This window comes from Ascaphus truei, chromosome 10, assembly GCF_040206685.1.
Source record: "Ascaphus truei isolate aAscTru1 chromosome 10, aAscTru1.hap1, whole genome shotgun sequence".
In the NCBI taxonomy this organism is placed as follows: domain Eukaryota; kingdom Metazoa; phylum Chordata; class Amphibia; order Anura; family Ascaphidae; genus Ascaphus; species Ascaphus truei.
Window position 1 is genome coordinate 14036380 of NC_134492.1, and position 21276 is coordinate 14057655.

At 41.9% G+C, this 21276-nt stretch overlaps 1 protein-coding gene across 1 annotated transcript; it reads right to left on the reverse strand.

Moving 5' to 3' along the window:
- Positions 1-328: 328 nt before the first annotated feature.
- On the reverse strand, positions 329-20893 carry RAVER2 (ribonucleoprotein, PTB binding 2). The gene is made up of 15 exons (XM_075615904.1): positions 20581-20893; positions 16763-16829; positions 13708-14177; positions 10523-10714; positions 9031-9151; positions 8362-8438; positions 7801-7908; positions 7600-7699; positions 5443-5636; positions 4871-4982; positions 3084-3211; positions 2742-2828; positions 1803-1862; positions 1605-1718; positions 329-921 (listed from the first exon to the last, which is right to left on the reverse strand). The coding sequence occupies exons 1-15, from the start codon at positions 20803-20805 to the stop codon at positions 787-789; spliced, it is 2190 nt and encodes a 729-aa protein (XP_075472019.1). The 5' UTR covers positions 20806-20893; the 3' UTR covers positions 329-786.
- Between the last annotated feature and the right edge of the window lie 383 nt (positions 20894-21276).

A 21276-nucleotide genomic window follows, 5' to 3' on the forward strand; every position in this document is an offset into this window, starting at 1 on the left:
TGAACAAAATCCTATTAAATGTTGGGTCCAATTAGGAAATATTTATATTTTACATTTACTAAATATACTAGCTAGTTTATCTACTGGAGAAATAGGGCAGATTGTTCTAATGCAGGAGTAGCCAACTCCAGTCCTCAAAGACCACCAACAGGTCAGGTTTTCAGCATATCCCTGCTTCTTCAGTTTAAGACATGAGCCCCTGGAGGACTGGAGTTGGCCAGACCTGTTGTAGTTGTGAGCCGTTTATACATGTAGAAAGCAAAAAAAAAAAAAACAAGTCACAGGCAATACGTTTTCAGAAAGTAGGTTAGTTAGACAGACACAAAAATAAGGTTGAAATGTTTTATCAGACTTGCTTAGCAACACAACATGCACGCCCAGTTTAACCTGTGAATGCCTCCATACATAATGCATGCATATTGGTAGTGGAAAACAGATCAATTAAAGCCACTTGTAAAAGAGTGAAACTAGATCTTTACGGTCCATTTTTATTGCTTAATATTTACAAAAGAAAATTAAACTTTTGCAGGCCATAGCAAGAATATAACAAATTAAATCAATTAAAGTTATTTACCAGGACATTTGGGTGTAGAAAATATCTTCAAATCTTCATGACAATTTATACCTTTTTTATATAACAATTCTGCCTAAGAATAATTTTTTAGGCAAACGTAACCCTGTAAAGTGCAGCACTAAAAGGGTGCGAGAAGATGCACTGCGCTGTACATCGGTGGGTGTGAGGCGTGGACACACGTTGGTGAAGCAGCTCAGTTTGCAGACTGACTGCTAATATACTTTCTTCCTCTTAAAATAGGAATCACTGTAGTGCTCTCCCGAGCCTTGAGAGTACTGATTGACATACCCAGCAGGGCTGGTTTCTGCGGCAGACGCAAAGTATGCTCTCTTTTCACTTGTTGGCGTCTAAAGAAAATAAAAAGGAATACATTTCAATTGTGGGAATCAGTATATATTCCCCCCCCCCCCCCCCCCATAGCCTAATACAGAATTTTTTTATAATTGTATATGAAACAAATAAAAAAAAAAAAAAAAAACTAGAATAGGATAGACCACCACCTCATTGGGCGGGGCCTTCGGACCACCTAATGGACCGAAAGAAAAGGAATCAGTATATCTTTGATGTTTGCACCTTCCAACTAAATGCTAAACTCCAACAAATTGTTAGCAGCTGACATGCACAAGTGGCACAGCAATTTTCAAACTTTTCCTTGGGGAACCAGATGAGGTTTTAGGCACTTCATTCTCATACTGCATAGTGCATAGGTCATTGCTAAAACCTGGGATTCTCTGGAGGAAAGGTTTGAAGCACAATCGACAAATTAGCAGAATTATGGTTAGATTTTGTGGATACTTTCTCTTCATCCGTGAATATACTAAAGGGTGGCCAACCAGTTCAAGGGCAAACAACAAGGTCAAGTTCAGGATATCCTTGCTTCAGCACAGTTGGCTAAAATTAGTGGCTCAGTTGAAGACACTCACCTGTGCTGAAGCAAGGATATCCTGAAAACCTGGCCTGTTGGTGGCCCTGGAAGACTTGAGTTAGCCTCCCCTGCTTTACTTTCTGTCCTGGATATTTTATTACATACCTTATCGACGGACTGTGTGCTCCCCATCTGGTATGATCCTTGGGCGGTTGAGTAATATGTAGGTGGTGCTTGTACATATGTATTATAATCTCCATATCCTGACGTTGAAGAGGTCTACATTTAAAAAAAAAAAAAAAAATGATTTAATATAGGTGCCAAAGCCAAATGGAAAGAAAGAAAAACATTGAAACATTGTACCTGATAATAGTAATCTTCTCCCCCAATCCCAGGTTGGTATGACTCTGAAACTTGCTGTTTCTAAATATAATTAAAACAAATAAGATATTGCTCATGAAAACAATGCAGCAGCTCTGCTCTCACACGAACAACAGACATGCAGAGTTTGAATGTGTATGTTTTGGTAGGAATGCCACACTGAAAGGCCCACCGTACCCGACTTCGTCCTCATTGTCAAACACCAGACCCTATTTGATTCTTGGCCTTTCATATTTAGTATCGTGCCTTCAGGCTATCCCAAACATTGAGTTTGCTTACTGAACTAGTCTAGTAAAGCTTGTTTTTAGATAATAAACAACAAAATCGGAAAAGACGTTTGTCCTCTGAAGGTGAAGGTTGGTATTCTCAGGAAACACCATCGCTGGATGTGGATCAAAAAATAATCAATTTTACTTTGTTGTTCTAAGGATAGTTCAAGCTACTAGTACAGGAGTGGCCAACTCCAGTCCTCAAGGGCCACAACAAGCGAGGTATAGTGTTCTCTGCTTCAGCACAGGTAGCTCAATCAGTGGTTCCGTCAAAGACTGAGCCACCTGTGCTGAAGCAGATATCCTTAAAACCTGACCTGTTGGTATGGTAGCTTGAGGACTGGAGTTGGCTGTATTGTGCCCAACAGGAAAGCTCTGCTAATGCAGTGAACAAAGAAAAGACCTGTGAATTTTCTGGAGCTCTGCATACTAATCATTTCTTATCAGTTCAGTTGCATGTAGTCATCGTGAAAAGCCGTATAAAGCAAACTAGCTTTTATAGATCGATTTACAACACTGGGTCACAACCTCATTGAAAGAGGAAGACATTTTCCATTCGGAAAGCCAATTGTTACAGACCAAACGTTGGTGGCAGCCTTAAAATGTAGTTTATTTCTATGATTGGGTTTTTCCACAATCACATGCAGCTTACCTGACCGTCTTCACTCTGAAGGTCTCGGACATCAGCCTGAGCATTGCTGTAGGCTGCATAATGATCATACCATTGCTGTGCGGCTTCCTGCAATTAAACAAAACAAAAAACTATTTCTTGCTCAAATATGCTGCTGATCATGACTTGGTGAGTTAGGGCTTAGAACAGCTGTCTGCACATTTCCTTTAACGAAAGAATAAGTGTCCGGCTGCCTGGAGAAGCATCTTTCCATAGGTGCTGCAGAATATACTAATGAAAAAAGAACAAGTGCTTTGTTTCATGTTTAAAGATTAGTTGGATGTAGCAAAATATAGAAATGATGGGTTAAAAGGGTTAGCATACCTGCGAGTAATCACCATACTGCTGACTATAGTTAAAATAGCTTTCTAATCCAGGTTGTGATGAGCACTCCTGAGACGCAGAGCCGTCCATTGCTGCATGCTGCATCTGCAGAGACCTGGTGCCCATACCTAGCAAAGAGAGACACTTTCTTTAGGGAGGTACATACATACATACATACGCCCGAGTATTATCAATGGAATTGTGTAATGACTAGAAGCTTAGGCAATATGTAAAGCGATATTTGCCCGTTATAATGGTACTGTGATAAACACGACAGTCCAAAAGACCTCAAGAGCTCAAAGACAATATTATTTGGGACTTAATACTGATGACTACCATCTCTGCCTTATATAGGAGCAGCTACCATTTAAATCTAGTGCAGGCAAGAAGATGCAGCACTAGTATATGGACAGAATTTGTATTTATTTTATTATAAAAAATGTTTTTAAACAACCTCTGTTTTGTTCGCCTGGTTGAATATTGTGGTGGGTTGCTGACCTGTTACTCAGAATAACCCTGCACTTAAGTTACAGAATGATTTCCCTGCTGCTTTACTTGCTTCATTCTTTAATGCATTTAGACAAAATCAATAAATTCCCCTCTGCTCGAGTTACATAGTTACGTAGTAGATTAGGTTGAAAAAAAGACATGTCCATTAACTTCAACCTATGCTAAATTTAGAAGACAGATACTTTATCCTATATTTGTACTTACTGTATATTGGTTCCTTAAATGTATTTTTGTACCATTTCAGATATGCCCCTTTTCTGGTTATTTTGTTGTAACTGAATGATAGATCGCGTCACGCTGAATGCCATTGGGGCAACAAAATCAAAGAACCCCCCCCACCCCCATAAAAATACAATTTTGCACATTAATGTTGTAAAAAGTCTGTTTTTTCCATTGCTCGATTTGTGCAGGAGCAGGACCCCTGCAGTCTTACCCCGCAGAGACACCTGGCTCAGAAGGTTCAGATGCATCATGAGGTTCAACATGATCCCAAAACTATTAATAGTACCCTTTGAGCTAAAAGTAGCTAAAAGAGGGCCTTCAGAGGTGCAAGACTGGAGCAAATGAATTACAACTTTACCTTCATTTTCTCACAGAAAGTTATTATAGTTTTACGGCCTCTTGATTAAATGCGTATTACATTATTTAAGGGCCGTCAAACGGCTTTTTGGAGATATACATGGCCATATTTACTAAACAGTGCTAAATTAAACCACACCTCATTTCAACAGGTAAGCTATTGTAACTTGCAGCATAGCGCTGCTTAGTAAATATGGCCAATAGAACTTCAATGCTGTTTTCCCAAAAACCTGAAGGAATTGCCTATGTATTTAATGCGAGAAAAGCCAGATTACCCAACAATCATTTTTAAGTTTGCCTTACTAACCTTACAGCATGTTTATTACAGGGCCACAGAGGGGAAAAAACATCACATCATAAAAAAGTTATTAAGTACATTCTTTGAGTACTGAGGAAATGTTCTTTTTGACATTATTTCCAAATCATACTTAATGAGTTTTATGGTTTGGTAACTGAACTGTGACTAAATAGGAACATAATGAGTTTCAATAGAAATAAAGAAATTCCAACTCAGAAAGAACATTTAGTGAGATTTTGCCAAATACACACTTAATGACTTACCTCAATAATGATATGTATGGCAGATTGGCAAATGAGTTGCCAAATGTGTTAATCACCTAGAATATCTGCAGATTGTGTGCTCACATTCTCCCCAACACTCAGTATTTAGGCTTCAATATTTCCAACTTCTTTCTTACCTGTCAATGATGTCCCAGGCATCACACTGGCCAAATTCAGGTATGGATTAGTGCTAAGCCTAATATCCCTCGGTGGCTCTCCCAGAAGTGATGTCTGGGTATTAGGCATATTCTAAAATAAAATATACATATATTTAATAAGCTGTAACAGTCACATAAAAATTATTAATGGAATCAATTTCTGCCCTTGCTTGCCAACCAGACTGTGGGGTTTGTAAATGTTTCTGATCTAATGATAAAGGCGCGGTAGATAGATCAAAATCTTACAGTGGCGCTGCCTGGAATAGGTGTACCGCACCCAAATTATTGCCCTAATTACCTCTGTCTGTTACAAATCTTTATTTTACTACTTTACAAGGAAATAAGGATTGTTGATGTCAAAATGTACATGCAGCACTGTGCAGGCAGGCAGGCAGGCAGGCAGGCGCACACACACACACACACACACACACACACACACACAATTCCTGAAATATGCAAACATAGTATTTTGTGTATTATATTGTTTCACTGTATAAACCACCACAACACAATACTAGAATAACTCTATAACAAGGGGAGAAGCGCCTTACTCCGTGGGAGATATCGGCATTATGTAACTGGCTTTGCGGGTGGCTCTGCCCGGTCAGCATGGCTGCCGCCTGCTGATGGTAAGTCTGCGATCCTGAACCTTCGGACAATGCCATTGATGCAGATTGCTGCTCTTGTGATAGACGGGACATGGCAGCGCCCACCATGTGCTGGTTGTGAAAGAATGGCATCATGCCTAGGAGATCAAAGCAATCTTATTAACACAACTAGGACCAGAAACGCTGACATGTTTATTTATTGGAGGGAGGGCATGGAGGATAGTATTAATATAAAATACAACTAAAGCACCCCTAGAAATATGCAACAACCTGTACTTCATTAATTAAATCCCTCATGCAAATACAGGGGTCACATCCCTTTTACATCTAGAAAACGAAAGGTCTTAACCCCATTAATTTCAGCTCAGGGGACCCCCTGCTTTCAGCGATACTTTAAACGCGCCAGCATCATGCTAGCCATTAGGAAGCCGAACCTGATGGCGTCACGGCTTCTTATTGGCCCGCAGGGCAAGGGAGCTTGGAACAGCCGCCATTACGTGATCCCTGCTAGCCGAGCAACTACCGGAACCTACTGCAGAGGTAAGTAGTTCTGGGAAGCAGGGGGCCACCAGATGTGAAATTAATGGGGTTCAACTCGAGCCCCCTGCTTCAATCCTGTGTGGGGGGAAAAAAAAGGGAAAGTGCTTGGATTGCGCTTAAACCCCTCAGCACAGAGCAGCATTGCAGGCCACTGACAGTGATAACATTATTAAAAAAACGTTATTGTCTACAAAGTTGCAATCCAGAATATAATAGGAAACCCCCGTTTTAGAAAACACTGCAAAATGTCTAACCTGGCAAGATTAAGACCCGACCGTAGCACTTGCAAAGACACCTGTAAATTCAACTCAATTGGTTTGTTTTAATCCGGACGTTCTTATTTTGCAATAAAAAAGTGAACCCTGGTGGCACCATCTGAAAGGAATTTGAGAGCTCCGTAATTTGTAGCTGACATTTTAACAAATTGCTTCCACATGGATTACACCATAACCTGTCATTTAACATCATTACAGGAGGAACGGCTTCAAAGTCTGCAAACACATACTATTATTATTATAATTGAGCACCAATTGACAACGTCTCAAATCAGTAACAGTCACCTTTAAAGGAAAACAGCCCACCTGACACCTTGAGAGCAGAGCTCCTCTCACACTAGGATAGCGCTTGTATACCAGTGACGGGAAACCACCTCAGCCAGTGGCTGGCTGTGATATCTGGCAGTTAACTGGTTAAAGGATTGTTACTTTAAACATTTAACTGACCAAAGTCCCCGAGCAACTCCCATTGTGTCTTCAAGTATCTGAATATACCATTTACATTGTAAGCTCTTTGGGGCAGGCCTCTTTCTTATGTCCTTTCCTTGTTGCGATTATCCCCATTGTTTGTATTTTAAATTCACTGTATTGTAATTTTGAAAAGCTCGACATGTATGCGGACGGTGCCATATAAATACAATTATACACCCTGAAGTTCTTCAAAAGGCAATCCCTACCAAGACCAAATTGAACTTATGCCAGTGACATGTTTCAAGAGTCATCTGGGCAATTATACCCAAATCTGACAACTACAAACATTTATTTTAAAGTTGGACTTGGGAGGGTTTGATTTCCTCCGGCTGCTCCCTTTTGTGTGATGTCACATTGACCAGTAAGCACTTCTACAGCCAGAGTTTCCCCCTCTCCCCAAATATTTATTGGCTCTCTGACAGGGTAGAAGAAGGGGAAAGAAAACAGACAAACTTTCCTATTCAGAGGCATCAAATTGCTCTCAAACAAAATTATTTTATGAAATACAGAGTCTGGCATTAAAAAATGTCCAGCAATAATTTCACCACCCCACCCCAAAAAATAAAATATATTGATAGAATGCACACAGGTTGTGCAGGCGAAACTACTAAGTTCTATGAGGAGAACGCACCAATCGTAATTCTGTCAAAAAGTCTATGTAGAAGCATAAAACTGCAGTTTGCAAACAAATAAAAATGGTAAGAACGGCTTTGATCGGCAGAAAAAGGTTTGCTTAAAATGGTGCATGGTAAATCGGAGTTGGGAATCTGCTGGCTATAAAGATTGTGTTAATATAGTTTGTTAACAAAATTACTTTTGTGCACTTCTCGCTGCGACTGGTCAGACGCCGGCTGCGCTGTCCCCATTGCCGACTGTAACATGGATGCTGGCGCTTCTCCGAGCAAGCCAGGTTTCTATTCAAAGAGAAGCATTTTAGGCTGTATGACAGCTATGTATTATAGCACAAGCATTTATGGGGTTTCAGCTATAGTAAGGCCTATGATCACATACTTACGCAGTTATTTGACTGGGTGCTTTTTAGCTGCAGTAGTTGCTGCTGAGCCATTTGTAAATGTGAAAAGTTTTGTAGCAGGACATTGCAGGAACTTCCCAGAGCCGGCTTCTGTGTAACATAATATCAGAGATTGGATATGTCAAGCCTAAAACTGGTATATGTAAAAAAAAAATTTTGCTCACTCAACACACACAACGTCTTTCTAAAGAAGTGTAACTAATCGTCAAATTAGTATGTTGTGTCACTGTTGGCACATCAAGCACTATCGGTAATTACTCTTATAACTGGCTCCCAAACAGATAAAGATTCTTCCAGCTGCTGCAGAAATGCCAAGAAATCATGTTCATTCATTTTCTCCGGAGTAGAAACCAGAAATCGAGACTAGGGAAGCAGGAGGAACCATCACAATGAAAAAGCTGCATCCACAGAAGTGTCACCTGAACATCTCAATGTGCAAGTTATGGAACCTTATACTGAAGTTGTTCAACTGCCAGAACCCTGACATGCACTCACCTACTCATATGTGTACACACACACACACACACACACACACACACACACCTGATGCAAGTTGTTGAGCTGTAATAAAGCTTGGCTGACTGTTGGATTTACAAAGTGGGGCCGTCCAGAAGACGCACCTAGAACAGAATCAGAACACAAGTTAAACCGCTACACAGAAATTTCAGGTACAATACAAAAAATAATCTTAGCAAGTGTTGAAAAAAGTGTTCATATTGAGGGTTAAAGTTTTAATATAAAGAAAAGCAATATTTTGTAAGTATTACCATGTCATAGGACACAGATTCTGCAATATAGCGATATTAAAACTACATTCCCCGTTTTGAAATGTATAAAAGACCGCCACCTGTCAGCATTTTGTTATTGCCAACCAATGATATGCTACAAGCCAGCTACCTTATTACACAATCCTTTGCAGGAGTCTACATACCACATAGTGTTTAAAAATACCAACATACATGGTTACACTGTTAATATGATCCAACCCACCATTATCAAGAGGAAGAAACAGTTGGCTCTTAAATCTGCAGACCAAGCAATATTCTACGTGTTTTGTTTTTTTAAACAAATCAGTTCTGTACTATGAAAAAATACTTGTAGCACTTTTGGAAGTTTAACTTCTTTGCGGTTACCAACCATGAAGCAAAAAAAAAAAAAAAGAGGGGGGGGGGGGGAGAGTAATTGGGGCTGCTGCTTTAATGCGTAACTTACCATGTTTCCCTCCCCGACCACGTTGCTGAGGATGCAGTAACATCTGTAACATTGCTGGATTGTTCAGGCTTTGCATTATTTGCACTTGATTTGGTTCGGGGAGTAATCCCTTCCTATTATACTGCAATTGAGCACATATGGGAGACGGTAAAACAAAATTGATTCCAACCCCCCCAAAGTTTTAAACTCTCCTTAAATAGCCATTTCTTAGATTTTATATTGAAATAATAAAGAAAGTGCCAAGTGGCGAAAAGGCTGGGACAGAATTTGCAGGTGACTGTGATAGAAGTTCTTTAAAACTGTATCACGACGGGTCATGGCTATTGCACGAAAATGAACAGACACCATATTTTGTGAATGGAGTTGTTTACAAAATGCCAGTGACCTGTTCACCCACACACCCGACAACGGGCTCCATGCCCAAAAAGTGTGACAATGGCAGAATAAAAAAACATGTACATCGAAACATCAACTGTAGACATGAGTGCCATAGTTGTATATTGTTTTGTATATCGTATATATTTTATGACTAGAATATAATTTTAAGATATAAATCAAAGCTAATAATTTAATTAGCTTAGATAAGATCCTCTCCTCCCCACACTCGGTAAGCTCAGTAATGGACTTGCCTTTTTTAATGATTTGCACAACGTATGGATTGGCCAAACTGGCGTGACCACCAAACTCTGGCTCCTTAAAATTCTGTCTGGTTCCCAAGATTGTTATATTTTTGTCCTCCCTGGCTGTAGGAACATAATAGGGAGACTCAGTTTCCATACTTAGTGTCAGAAGACTTATGAACATCTGCCTCGCCCCAAAGGCGTGATGGGTTCCCCAAGAGCTGCTCCCCACTGCACAGGAACAGCGTGCTAAGGGTTAACATTTGGTTGTACTTTGCGGAGCGCCAACCCCACCCACTGGAATGTTAATGAGCCAAGAGGACAAAACTTTGTATTCGCAGATGCCTTCAATCTGAACCCCTTCAGTGTATATCTGCGCCGCCCCAAAGGCAGACAGCCTTTGGCGCAGCCAAGGGGTGTGAGCAGTTTACTGCCTCTCGCTGAAGTTTAAGCTTCTCTATTTCAAATCTGAAACTCACCAGGCCTTTATCCCCTGTACCAAATTTTCCAACTCTGTCCATGAAATGTCTGTGACTTGACTGTATAACCCTGTTCTTTAATGTAACCATTTATTGTTATAACTCTGTGCCCAGGACATACTTGAAAACGAGAGGTAACTCGCAATGTATTACTGCCTGGTTAAACATTTAAAAAAAAAAAAAATTATGTATAAATGTGTTGCACCATAACATTGCAAAGATACAGAGCACATTTTAAGTAGATCCGAATTGCAATTGTTTAACCCCTTCACTGCAATGGCAGATTGCAATGCATAGCGATGTCCTCCAGAAAGAACCCTCTCTATGTACATAAAACCATTATTATTATTTTTACATCTAGACGCATATTATGGTGAAGCGAACCCCCCTTACCATTCCTTGCGCGGCAACGAGAGCTGCCAACGTGCTTCTTCCTGGAGATCCTGGAGCACAGAAGGACACTTGGATCCTGCTTCCTTGAACAGTTGTACCATCCATAATGTCCCGGATCTCCTCAGCCTGCTCAGCAGATTCATACTCAATCACCGCAAACCCCCCAAAGCAACTGCCTTCCTCCTGAGACAACTGCAAAGAGATTAAATAACATCCAAATAGACGTCAAGACTTTCTGCTGCATCTTTTACATGTTATAAACACGGGAGGTGATTCCTAGAATCTTTAGATTAATTCCTAGTGAAATAAGCCATGCAGAGGGGAACTGAATGAACTTTCATATTTGTAGTTAACTCTCCACCAGGTTTTAATTTCTTCCTATATGCTACTGCACAAAGAGGGTTGGAATTTGTCAGACCTGTCAAAATAAGAACTATAATGGAACGGGGTGACTGAAATGGGTCATAAATATTGTTGCCACCACTTACTCAATAACCTCCCGAGGAAAAGACGGTTTGACTCAGGCCTGCAAGTAGCCGTGCAATACAGGTCGAATGTCTGTCTAGAACATTTCGCTGCTGCCGTTTGGCCATGACCAAAACGCTGCCAGGACACTGTCCGCTCCGGGGCCGTCCCGACAAGCCAGGTCTGTCACGCTCAACAACTGCATTTTTAAAGGTCCCGTGCGGGACCGCTACATTGCCTAGACAGGCCACTCCGACACACCATCTTTAAATGTTTCCCGCAGGACGCCGCGGCAAAACGTCCCATGCCGTCTAATGAAGACTTTTTTAGAACCGGTTTGATGACTGCTTCCTTCAGCGGGTAAGGATATCCCTGCTGCAGTACAGATGAGTCAACCAGTGGCTCAGTCAATGACTGAGCCACCTGTGCTGAAGCAGGGATATTCTGAAAACGTGACCTGGTGGTGGCCCTCGAGGACTGGAGTTAGCCACATCTGCTATAAGTGAAGACTGAAGGAAAAACTGCTGTCAAGATTCAAACTTCAGTTTAAAAATGAAAGCATCTTACAGGACAGTAAAATACAATATATGTTAAAGCCCACTCCTGACTGGGAGAAAGAATAAAAACGTAATGAATTCCACAGCTCAGCTTTTCTAACCAGAACCTGTCCTGGCACTGAACATATGAAATAAAAACATGGAAGAGCCCACATCAATGTGCCGCTCGCCACCCGCATCTCAAACCACCACTAAATTCTACTACCTAAAATACGCTTACAATGAAATAGGCGAAAGCATTGCCCCGACCCTGCAGCGCGGTTCTGATATTCTACCAGCTCAGATAACAAGCAGTGTATCACAGAGGAATAAGACACTCTGCAGATTTTGACAGTCCTATTGGGCAAACATTGAATCGTGAAAAAGTGAATATAAAGGCGCGAAAACTTAAAAGTGAAAATGAAAAAGTGAATGTGTAGAACTAATATAAATCACATAAATACAAAATCAAAAATAGTGATAATCAAATGTGTATCAGTGTTACTCTAATATCCCAGCTCAAACCCTCTGGTGGGACCTGTTTCACGGGTTCCAAGATGTATGGTAATTCTCAAACAATCCAGGAGGAGCATATAAGGGAAAAGAAGACAAAAAGACACACAATATAAGTGCAGGTGTATGGGAAAATGAGATAGGGCACGTAGTAATATCGTGGCTCGTGTGTCCAGTTTACTCATAAGATGTAGATGAAAATAGGCGGTTTGCAAATAGGGCTGCTACCCGTATGGAGTGAGTGTAGTCAGGTTCCCCCCTCAAAGGGCACAGTTAGCGATAGGGTGAGTCATAAGCGAGATGGGAAAGAGCTACATAGCGCGATCAGGCTGATAAATAAATTCTGTATGTAAAAAGTATATAAAATACGCACTTACAATGTGCAAAATTAAAACAAGCATATATCACTTAATAAGTGAAAACGAAGGCTCACCGCACTGCTCACCGCCTCCCCTGGTTCTCCAAGCTTCACGCACTCGTAATCAGTTGTCGGAACTTGTTCTCTTGCGCCCGTCTGAACGTGTGACGTCACGGCTGGTGGACTACGGATCGCCTGTGACAGGAATCGGGAGAATGCGATCTCAGGCGATCTTAGAAGCACACCCGAGATCGCATTCTCCCGATTCCTGTCGCAGGCGATCCGTAGTCCACCAGCCGTGACGTCACACGTTCCGACGGGCGCAAGAGAACAAGCTCCGACAACAGATTACGAGTGCGTGAAGCTTGGAGAACCCAGGGGAGGCAGTGAGCGAGGCGGTGAGCCTTAGTTTTCACTTATTAAGTTATATATGCTTGTTTTAATTTTGCACATTGTAAGTGCGCATTTTATATACTTTTTACATACAGAATTTATTTATCAGCCTGATCGCGCTATGTAGCCCTTTCCCATCTCGCTTATGACTCACCATATCGCTGACTGTGCCTTTGAGGGGGGAACCTGACTACACTCCCTCCATACGGGTAGCAGCCCTATTTGCAAACCGCCTATTTTCATCTACATCTTGTGAGTAGGCTGGACACACGAGCCAAGATATTACTACGTGCCCTATCTCATTTTCCCATACACCTGCACTTATATTGTGTGTCTTTTTGTCTTTTCCCTTATATGCTCCTCCTGGATTGTTTGAGAATTATTGGGCAAACATGACATTTCTTCATAAGATAGTACTTTAGTGCACAGAGAAGGACATAGTTTGGTGAGTGTGATCATGTGTCACTACCAATTCCTCTAACTGAAGGCATTAAAGCTGCAATCCCACCTTGTCAGCCAGTTGAATTTCTTACGATGCATTAAACGGGTATGGAATTAGTTCACTTGAGTGCTAGGAAGGATTACCTTGGTGCCAAAAGCATTGCTTAAAAGTGTTTGTAAAATAACCCAAAACACATGGTCAAAAGCAGTAAATTCATTGAAGAACGAAAGCATTAAAATAAATATCTAAGACGTGTACATGAACATATCTGTGTTGTCCTAACAGTTACAAACGTAAACAGAGCACTAATAAGTGACATTTCGATTAAATGAATCAGGAATTCCTTTGAATGATGTAAATTAGGAATAAACAGGTTCCTAATCCATCACAGAGGGGGGGAAAAGTCTAACCCCCCACATCCCCCAAAGAATAAAGATGAAAAAGTAAAAATCACAGTAAATAAACTTGTTAAATATACCTGGCAGAACAATGGTTTGTGTACGGTTGAGAAAAGCTCCATTAGCCCATCTGAGTCACTGTAGTCCTTAGGAAGCTTATCGACACAAAGGCACTTTGAGTGAATAAGATCTTCTGTTAACTGGTTGATATCCATCCACTGGGCAAACAGCATAAATTCCTCTATAGGTTTTCCAATTAATTGCAGCCTGGCTTTGGATGCAGAGTCTTTTTTCATGTACTCAACAAACCCATAACCCTTGGAATGACCAGTAAGTTCACTGTACACCAGCAGACATCTCTCAATATTCCCATGAGCCCGGACAAGTTCCTCAAACTCTTGCAGTGTGAACAAAGGGGGCAGATTTGAAACGCACAATAATGCGTCTGTCGGCTGAAGCTGAACAGAAATTTCTTTTTCTCGGAGAGTATATTGATGAAAATTCTGAATAGCGTTTTGTGCTTGTTCTCCATTTAATAGAGTGATGAAGGCTGGTAAGAAAAGACAAGTCACAATTTCTTTATTAAACAAGCAAGCAGGCATGGGTTAAATCCTATTTTATTACTTCTAAGAAATTATTTACAAAGTAGAAGTTAAGTTGGTTGTAATAAGGCAGGTTATAGATCTCAGTGATGATTCTCAAATAGCTTCACAATTGCTCTAAAAGTTACATGGAAACTATAAAAATTAATTGTAAAGTCTCTTACAAATTAGTTTGAGAAGACTTGCTTCAAAAATGTAAATGCTACTATCTTATAACCCGATTTATCTTAGTTCGTTGCTAATTGAAATAATTTTTCAACTTGCCGTCACCTGGAAAAGGTCAGTTTAGCATAAAACCCAATAATCAACGGAATAATTAGAACAGGTTAGTATCCAAGTGCAATATATGATGATTGGTGCAGACAACCAACCACATCTGTTCTTATTTCTTGCTTTAAATAATGAAGATATTGTGTAACCCCTGCTAGCTTGCATGAAGATACTGTTAAATAAGACGTCTTTGCAAAGGGAAACACTGACATGATAACTGCTTGCCAGATGTGAAAATAATCAGAGTGGCTAAAACGCTATACACATACTATTTAAACCGCAGGGCCGTGTCAGAATCTGGACAATATGGTACTTGTGGTATGATGAATGTGATTTTATTTCTCAATAAAAAAAGTTGACAGGTTAGTGCAGGGGTGAGCAACTCCAGCCCTCAAGGGCCATCAACAGGTCAGGTTCAGGATATCCCTGCTTCAGCTAAGGTGGCTCAATCAGTGGCTCAGTCTTTGTCTGAGCCACTGATTGAGCCACCTGTGCCGAAGCAAGGATATCTTGAAAACCTGACCTGTTGGTGGCCCTTGAGGACTGGAGTGGCCCACCGCTGGGCTTGTCTAAATTAGACTGTAATACAGTGTTTAGGTCTTATCCTGCTTAACAAACTCCAGAGCTCTGGAATAGGGAAACATGCTTTAAACTGGTTTCAGTCCTACCTATCAGGAAGATCCCAACATGTGTCCATCTCAGGCTCTAACTCCAACCCCCTGGATATCACCTGTGGTGTCCCGCAAGGCTCTGTTCTGGGGCCCCTACTCTTCTCAGTGTTCATTAATGATCTTCCCACAGCTTGTAAGGAAGCCTCAATACACATGTATGCAGATGACACAATCCTGTATGCACACAACCATAGCCTCTCTGACCTTCAACACATACTTCAGTCTGACTTTTTGAGACTCGAAAACTGGATTTCCCAATACAAACTGTTTTTAAACACTGACAAGACTGTAACAATGGTATTTGGGACCAAGACTAAATTTGTAAAGCTTCCAGTGACTGAGCTCCTGATTCGAACCAACGCTAACACCACCCTAACACCTGTCACTAGTTTTAAATACCTGGGCTTATGGTTTGACTCCCACTTAACATTCGGGATGCACATTGATACCCTGACAACCAAGACCTATGCCAAACTAGGGGTACTTTACAGGAACAAATCCTCCCTAAGTCTCCTGGTCAGAAAGCGTATTGCACAGCAGATGCTAATGCCAATTATTGACTATGGAGACATAGTATATGGCTCGGCTCCTCAAACCCACCTTAGCAAACTTGACACCCTCTACAATTCAATTTGTCGTTTTGTTCTCCAATGCAACTACAACACACATCACTGCGAAATGCTCAAAGAACTAGATTGGTCATCACTAGAGTCTAGGCGCAAAGTTCACCTTTCCTGTCTCACCCTCAAATACTTTCTGGGCAAGCTACCCAGCTACCTGAACAAGCTCCTCACCCCTACCACATGCAGTACCTATCACCTGAGATCAGACTCCAAAAGACTATTCATGGTCCCAAGACTCAACAAAGTATCCGGACGTTCCTCTTTCTCCTTCCGTGCACCCCAAAACTGGAACAACCTACCAGAGACTCTCATATCCACCACCAGTTTAAGTTCTTTCAAATCTAAGGCTGTCTCACACTTTAATCTGGTCTGTAATTGTTTCATACGCTCATAATATATATTTTCTTTAACTGTGCATGCAATGTCTTGTATATAATGTATACCTTGTTCATTTATGTAACTGTATTTGTAACCATGTATTATTTTGTTTTACTCTGTGCCCAGGACATACTTGAAAACGAGAGGTAACTCTCAATGTATTACTTCCTGGTAAAATATTTTATAAATAAATAAAAGAGGATCAATATTTTTGCAACGAAAACACAAGTCAGCGTTGCATTTCTAGGGCTACAATAAATAGTATTATTAGACACATTTGCAAAACCGTATATGGGGCTGTATTATGTCTACATTTGCTCAACACGGTTTTAGGAAAGTACCGCAGTAATATTTCCTCTGACATACTCGCTAGTACTAGCCACGGTCTTATCTGAACCGCAGTTTCCAAGACCACCTTTCAAGAGTTGTTAACCATTTTAGTGCAGAAGCAATGCATGGTTGGCCCATTCATGTACTGAAGGGTGAAACTTACTTTAAATTATTAAACAAAACGTTAGCAGATTTCTATTTTTATTTTAGCTTTTTAAACAAAATTTAAAAAAAAATATATGCAAAGCCAGAATTAATTACCTGTTTTTTTATTTTTGTCCACATAGCAGTATTTGATTTCATAGTCTTTTAGCAAATCATGGATGTCCTGAAAGACAAAAAGTATGTAAAGTGTAAATGCTGAAAACTTGGATCCTTTCTGTGACAAAGAACAGGCACTGAACTGAACTGATGAGGCATAGGGTAAGAAATGTATGTTTATTCAAGTCACGTGTAGCTTAAAAACTGCAGTTGGCCACCCTGCTCTAAGATATGGAGAGAGAAAAAATAACCTACCACAATAAATTAAACGTGAACACAACACACACAAGAAACATTAATATCATTAATTTATTGATAATATTAATATCATATATTAGAAAGCAAAAACTTTTCTAGAGTGTAAGCTCCTTCCTATTGTCGGTCTTCACATACATGTACTCGATATAAAAGGTTATTGTCCTCCCTCCGACATTGTACCCCGCTGTGGAATACGTTGGCGTCATTTAAATAAGATAATAATTTAACTAGTCTAACATTTCCCATTGCATTTGGTATTGAGACCATGTTAAGATACACTTTTGGTCCTTACTTTGAAAGCCATTAAAGAACTAATTTTTTTTTTAATTGTATAGTGCCGACAGTGTAAGCAGATAAGTAGATAAGTAGATTTTTTGCACACAAGTCCCTGTCCCGCAGAGCTCACAATCTGTGTTTGGTGCCTGAGGCACAGGGAGATAAAGTGACTTGCCCAAGGTCACCGGGAATTGAACCAGGTTCCAATCATTGTTTTCAGAGTCCGTGTCCTTCCTCACTGATCCACTCCTTCCATTAAACACAAATATATATGATTTGGGATGTTACATGACGTGATTTTAAATGAACTATGTGGGCATAGAAGTCGGGCTTTACAAACATTGTACTTTTAAAATTTATAAGTTACCATTATTTCACTGTTCGTGCCACAAATGATCAGAAACTGCAACCACAAAACTGGGTTTGCAGCTTGAATGCACAACATGAATTTCCCCAAAATGTTTTATTTTGCCAAGTGTGGGTTACGCTTAAAGTTTTAGTAAAGGCCCAGAATTGAGAAATTTGAACGAAAATAAATGACTCACTAACAGGTTGTGTGTCAACACTGAAAAGTCACAATCCCCTTGCAATGCACACATCCAATTACTGCCGTGTCCCAGTAATACCACAAAACTGTTTCAGTGGGTCACTAGATTATTTTTTTTATCAAATTAGCCTCAACTAAAAGTATTTCATTTTTTTATGGCTTGAAAGACAGAATTATAATAATGTATTGCACAAAGGGGTTACAATGCAAGACAGGATTAGAATACCTGAGCAAAAAAAAACAAAACCCTTTCTCCTTTGAGGAACCCGAGATGCACAGCATATGTGAAGCGTATGACTGCAAGGTGATGTCTTTTTCTGGTTACCAAGCATGACATTCTTTTATTTCAAGCATGGGCTGTCAGATCTTTTATAAATAAAATATAACACTATGCAGTGGACTGAACCAGGCCTCATTAAACATGGCTAACATACTATTCTGGGGGTACTGCACACAGAGTAAAGCAAACATAAAAAATGGAAACGCCACACTTTTGCAAAACTTTACCCAATATGGCATATACAGATAAAACAAATCCTGTTGACAAACTATATCTATATTTATGCTTCATTTCTCTTACTATTTTCCACAGAGCTGTGTCTCCCTGTTTAACACGTATGCCTTTTATGAATCGCTGGTATGCAAACTGAGATCTGCCATCTGTAACTGCAGTGTAAACACCATGACACTGGAAGCCTTGAGAACCAAAGAATCAAATGTAGGATACAATGGTGAAAAGCCACTCACACACAGGATGCTTCTATGCAATATGTGGATTAGGTAAGCACATTGAAAGCCAAGGTGTATAATTCAGTACTTCGAAAATATGCTCACCCCTCTCCCAAACCCAACAAAAAGTTATTTGAACAAGCTTCCAAAACAGACTGTTGTCCATCAAAAATTAGACATTTGCATAAACTTTATATGCTGCAAGGCCACTTAAAATCGGCAATCAGTGGGAACTTCCAGTTCCTTTACATACATTGGGGACTCACTGTTCCGAAATTCCTGAATATAGCAGCTAAGTGGGCAAGCTGAACACTTACACGGCTGGTAATAATAAAAAGTAACGTTTGTTTTCTCATCGTCTCAAATGCTGCTATCGTTTCCCCTCTCGAAGGACTGTATTGACAAGCTTGCGGCTGTTAATGTTACAACCTTTAATACAGGCCCAGCAATTCTAGAAGCACTCATCAGCAATCCAGCCTTCTTGGCATTCTCAGTGTGAGCCTGAGACCTCAACATATGCAAGACCGGAAGAAATGCACACAGATACCCAAGAAGATTCAAAACAAATAAATTATGCTATTTTACTGGTAAGGAACGCAACATGAGAGGAAGTGTGAACTTATTTCAATAGGAGTCAAATTATGACACAAAGTGCAAACAGTGATACTATACATGAGCACCATAAGAATTGTGACTGTTTACCTCACCAAACTCAGAGGCAAGATCTATATCCAAAGAAAACACAAGCCAGCACAAAACACAAATCAATGAGACCTCCGATTCGGCTTAATTTGATATATTTTACCCTCGCTATACAAACACTCCTGAATTTACACTATATCCTTCTATATACACCCCTCGCCCCCAAGAACCCTTAATGCTGCATGTGTTAATGCGCTCTGTCCGGCTGTACTCTGCCTTACCAGGGGTGTATAATGCTGATGTGGAGATATTTAGCAACGAGAACATAAAAACTAAATTAGGGATCCAATTCTTGGCTCTGACCCTCCAACATCAGACACGAGAACACATGCACTTTCGTTACTCCCTCTGTCAGTGTAACAAACAGGAGACACCTGAGCAGATCCAGCACGCACACCCGGAAAAAGAACATATTGCAACACAACAGCATCGTATTTATTTTCTGCTGGCAGCAAAAGTGTGGTGTCCAGACCATAAAACACCATGAAAGTCCCTGTGCTAGATGTACACCCGGGAGTGCGGGGGTTAAATTAACAGCATGAACAAGAACTACAGTCATTCGGAGTCTCACTTGTATTACGTCAAACCCCATGTTTAGTAATTACTGTTCTCACAGACCGAACACTAACCCTCTCTGCCGTCAGTATTGCGCCAATTAAAGGGTCTCATTACTATCAGTTTAGAGGTGCACGAGTTCTCCGTAAGGCAGAGTCCCCGCTGGCGCTGACCGCGTGACGTCACAAACTCTCCAAGCATGAGCGCCGGGTGTCCGGTCTATTTTCTAAGCGCGCGCGTGGGGGCAAGCTTGGGAGAGCGTGCCCGAGCCACGTGAGCGGGGACTTCCACATAAAGACTGCGATAAGTAAAAGCGCCGAGCGCACAACACGCTCAGCGCCAGTGGGGACGCAGCCTAATAACCTATGTCCTTACCCTAAACATCTGTACTGTCAACACTCATGATGCCCTTTACCTCTAGTATCTCCGGTTACCATGGTAACATTTAGCCCGCACTGGGCTCTGGGCAGAGCTCCATTTTAACCTCCCAGGCAGTTAATATTTCAAACGTGTGGATCTCCTGCATGGAGCCGTTAAAATAAGAGACCGTTTCAGAAAGTGCGAGAAGAGGTCGCCTAAAGAGTATGTGTCACAGTGTTTGTGTGAGGGGCCTGCCCCGGCCTCCCCTTCCGCGCCCCGGCCTCCCCTTCCCCCCAGGTGTTGTTGACACAGAGGGGGGATGAAGGCCGCAACGTGCGGCCTACCCCACCCCGACCTCTCCCAGCCCCCCTCGCTCCCTCCCCCCTGTCACCTGGCTGCTGCAGTCCTGCGGCAGGCCTCTGATCAGTATCTTCCTGCGGTTCCCGAGCTCCCGCCGGGTAACCTCCAGCCTCCGGGCCGCCTCCTCAGCGCCCACCACACCCCGGCTCCCGGGCTCCCCTGCCCCGCGGCCCTGCCACAGATCCCCGCCGCCGCCTCGCTGTCCCAGTGAGCTCAGGAGGAGGCCGGTGTCCCGCGCTGCCTCAGCCGCCGCCATTTTGCTGCTCCTGTTAGCGGGTTCTGCCCGCGGCTCGGTGTGTGAGGGGCCAGAGAGGGGGAGGGGTCACAAAGGGGGCGGGGTCAGAGAGGGGGAGGGGCCAGGGCCGCGGCTCGGTGTGTGAGGGGCCGGGGAGGGGGAAGGGCCGGGGAGGGGGAGGAGCCAGGACCGCGGCTCGGTGTGTGAGGGGGAGGGGCCGGGGAGGGGGAGGGGCCGGGGAGGGGGAGGGGCCGCCGCTCTCACCCCGCCTACATTTGATGCCTCTCTCTTCCGCCTCAGGGCCTGAAGGCAGCAGCTCCCCAGGGAAGTAATGTGGAGTATTGTATTGTGGCTGCAATTCGTCACATCCCAATGTGTACAACATAAATAAGAGGCCGCGGCGAGTCACACCCTCCGCTGCTGCTATTCTAACTTCTTTCTGCGCTACGCGCCCCGGGGGAAATGTGCGATGATAAAGTGTAGAGCCACCAA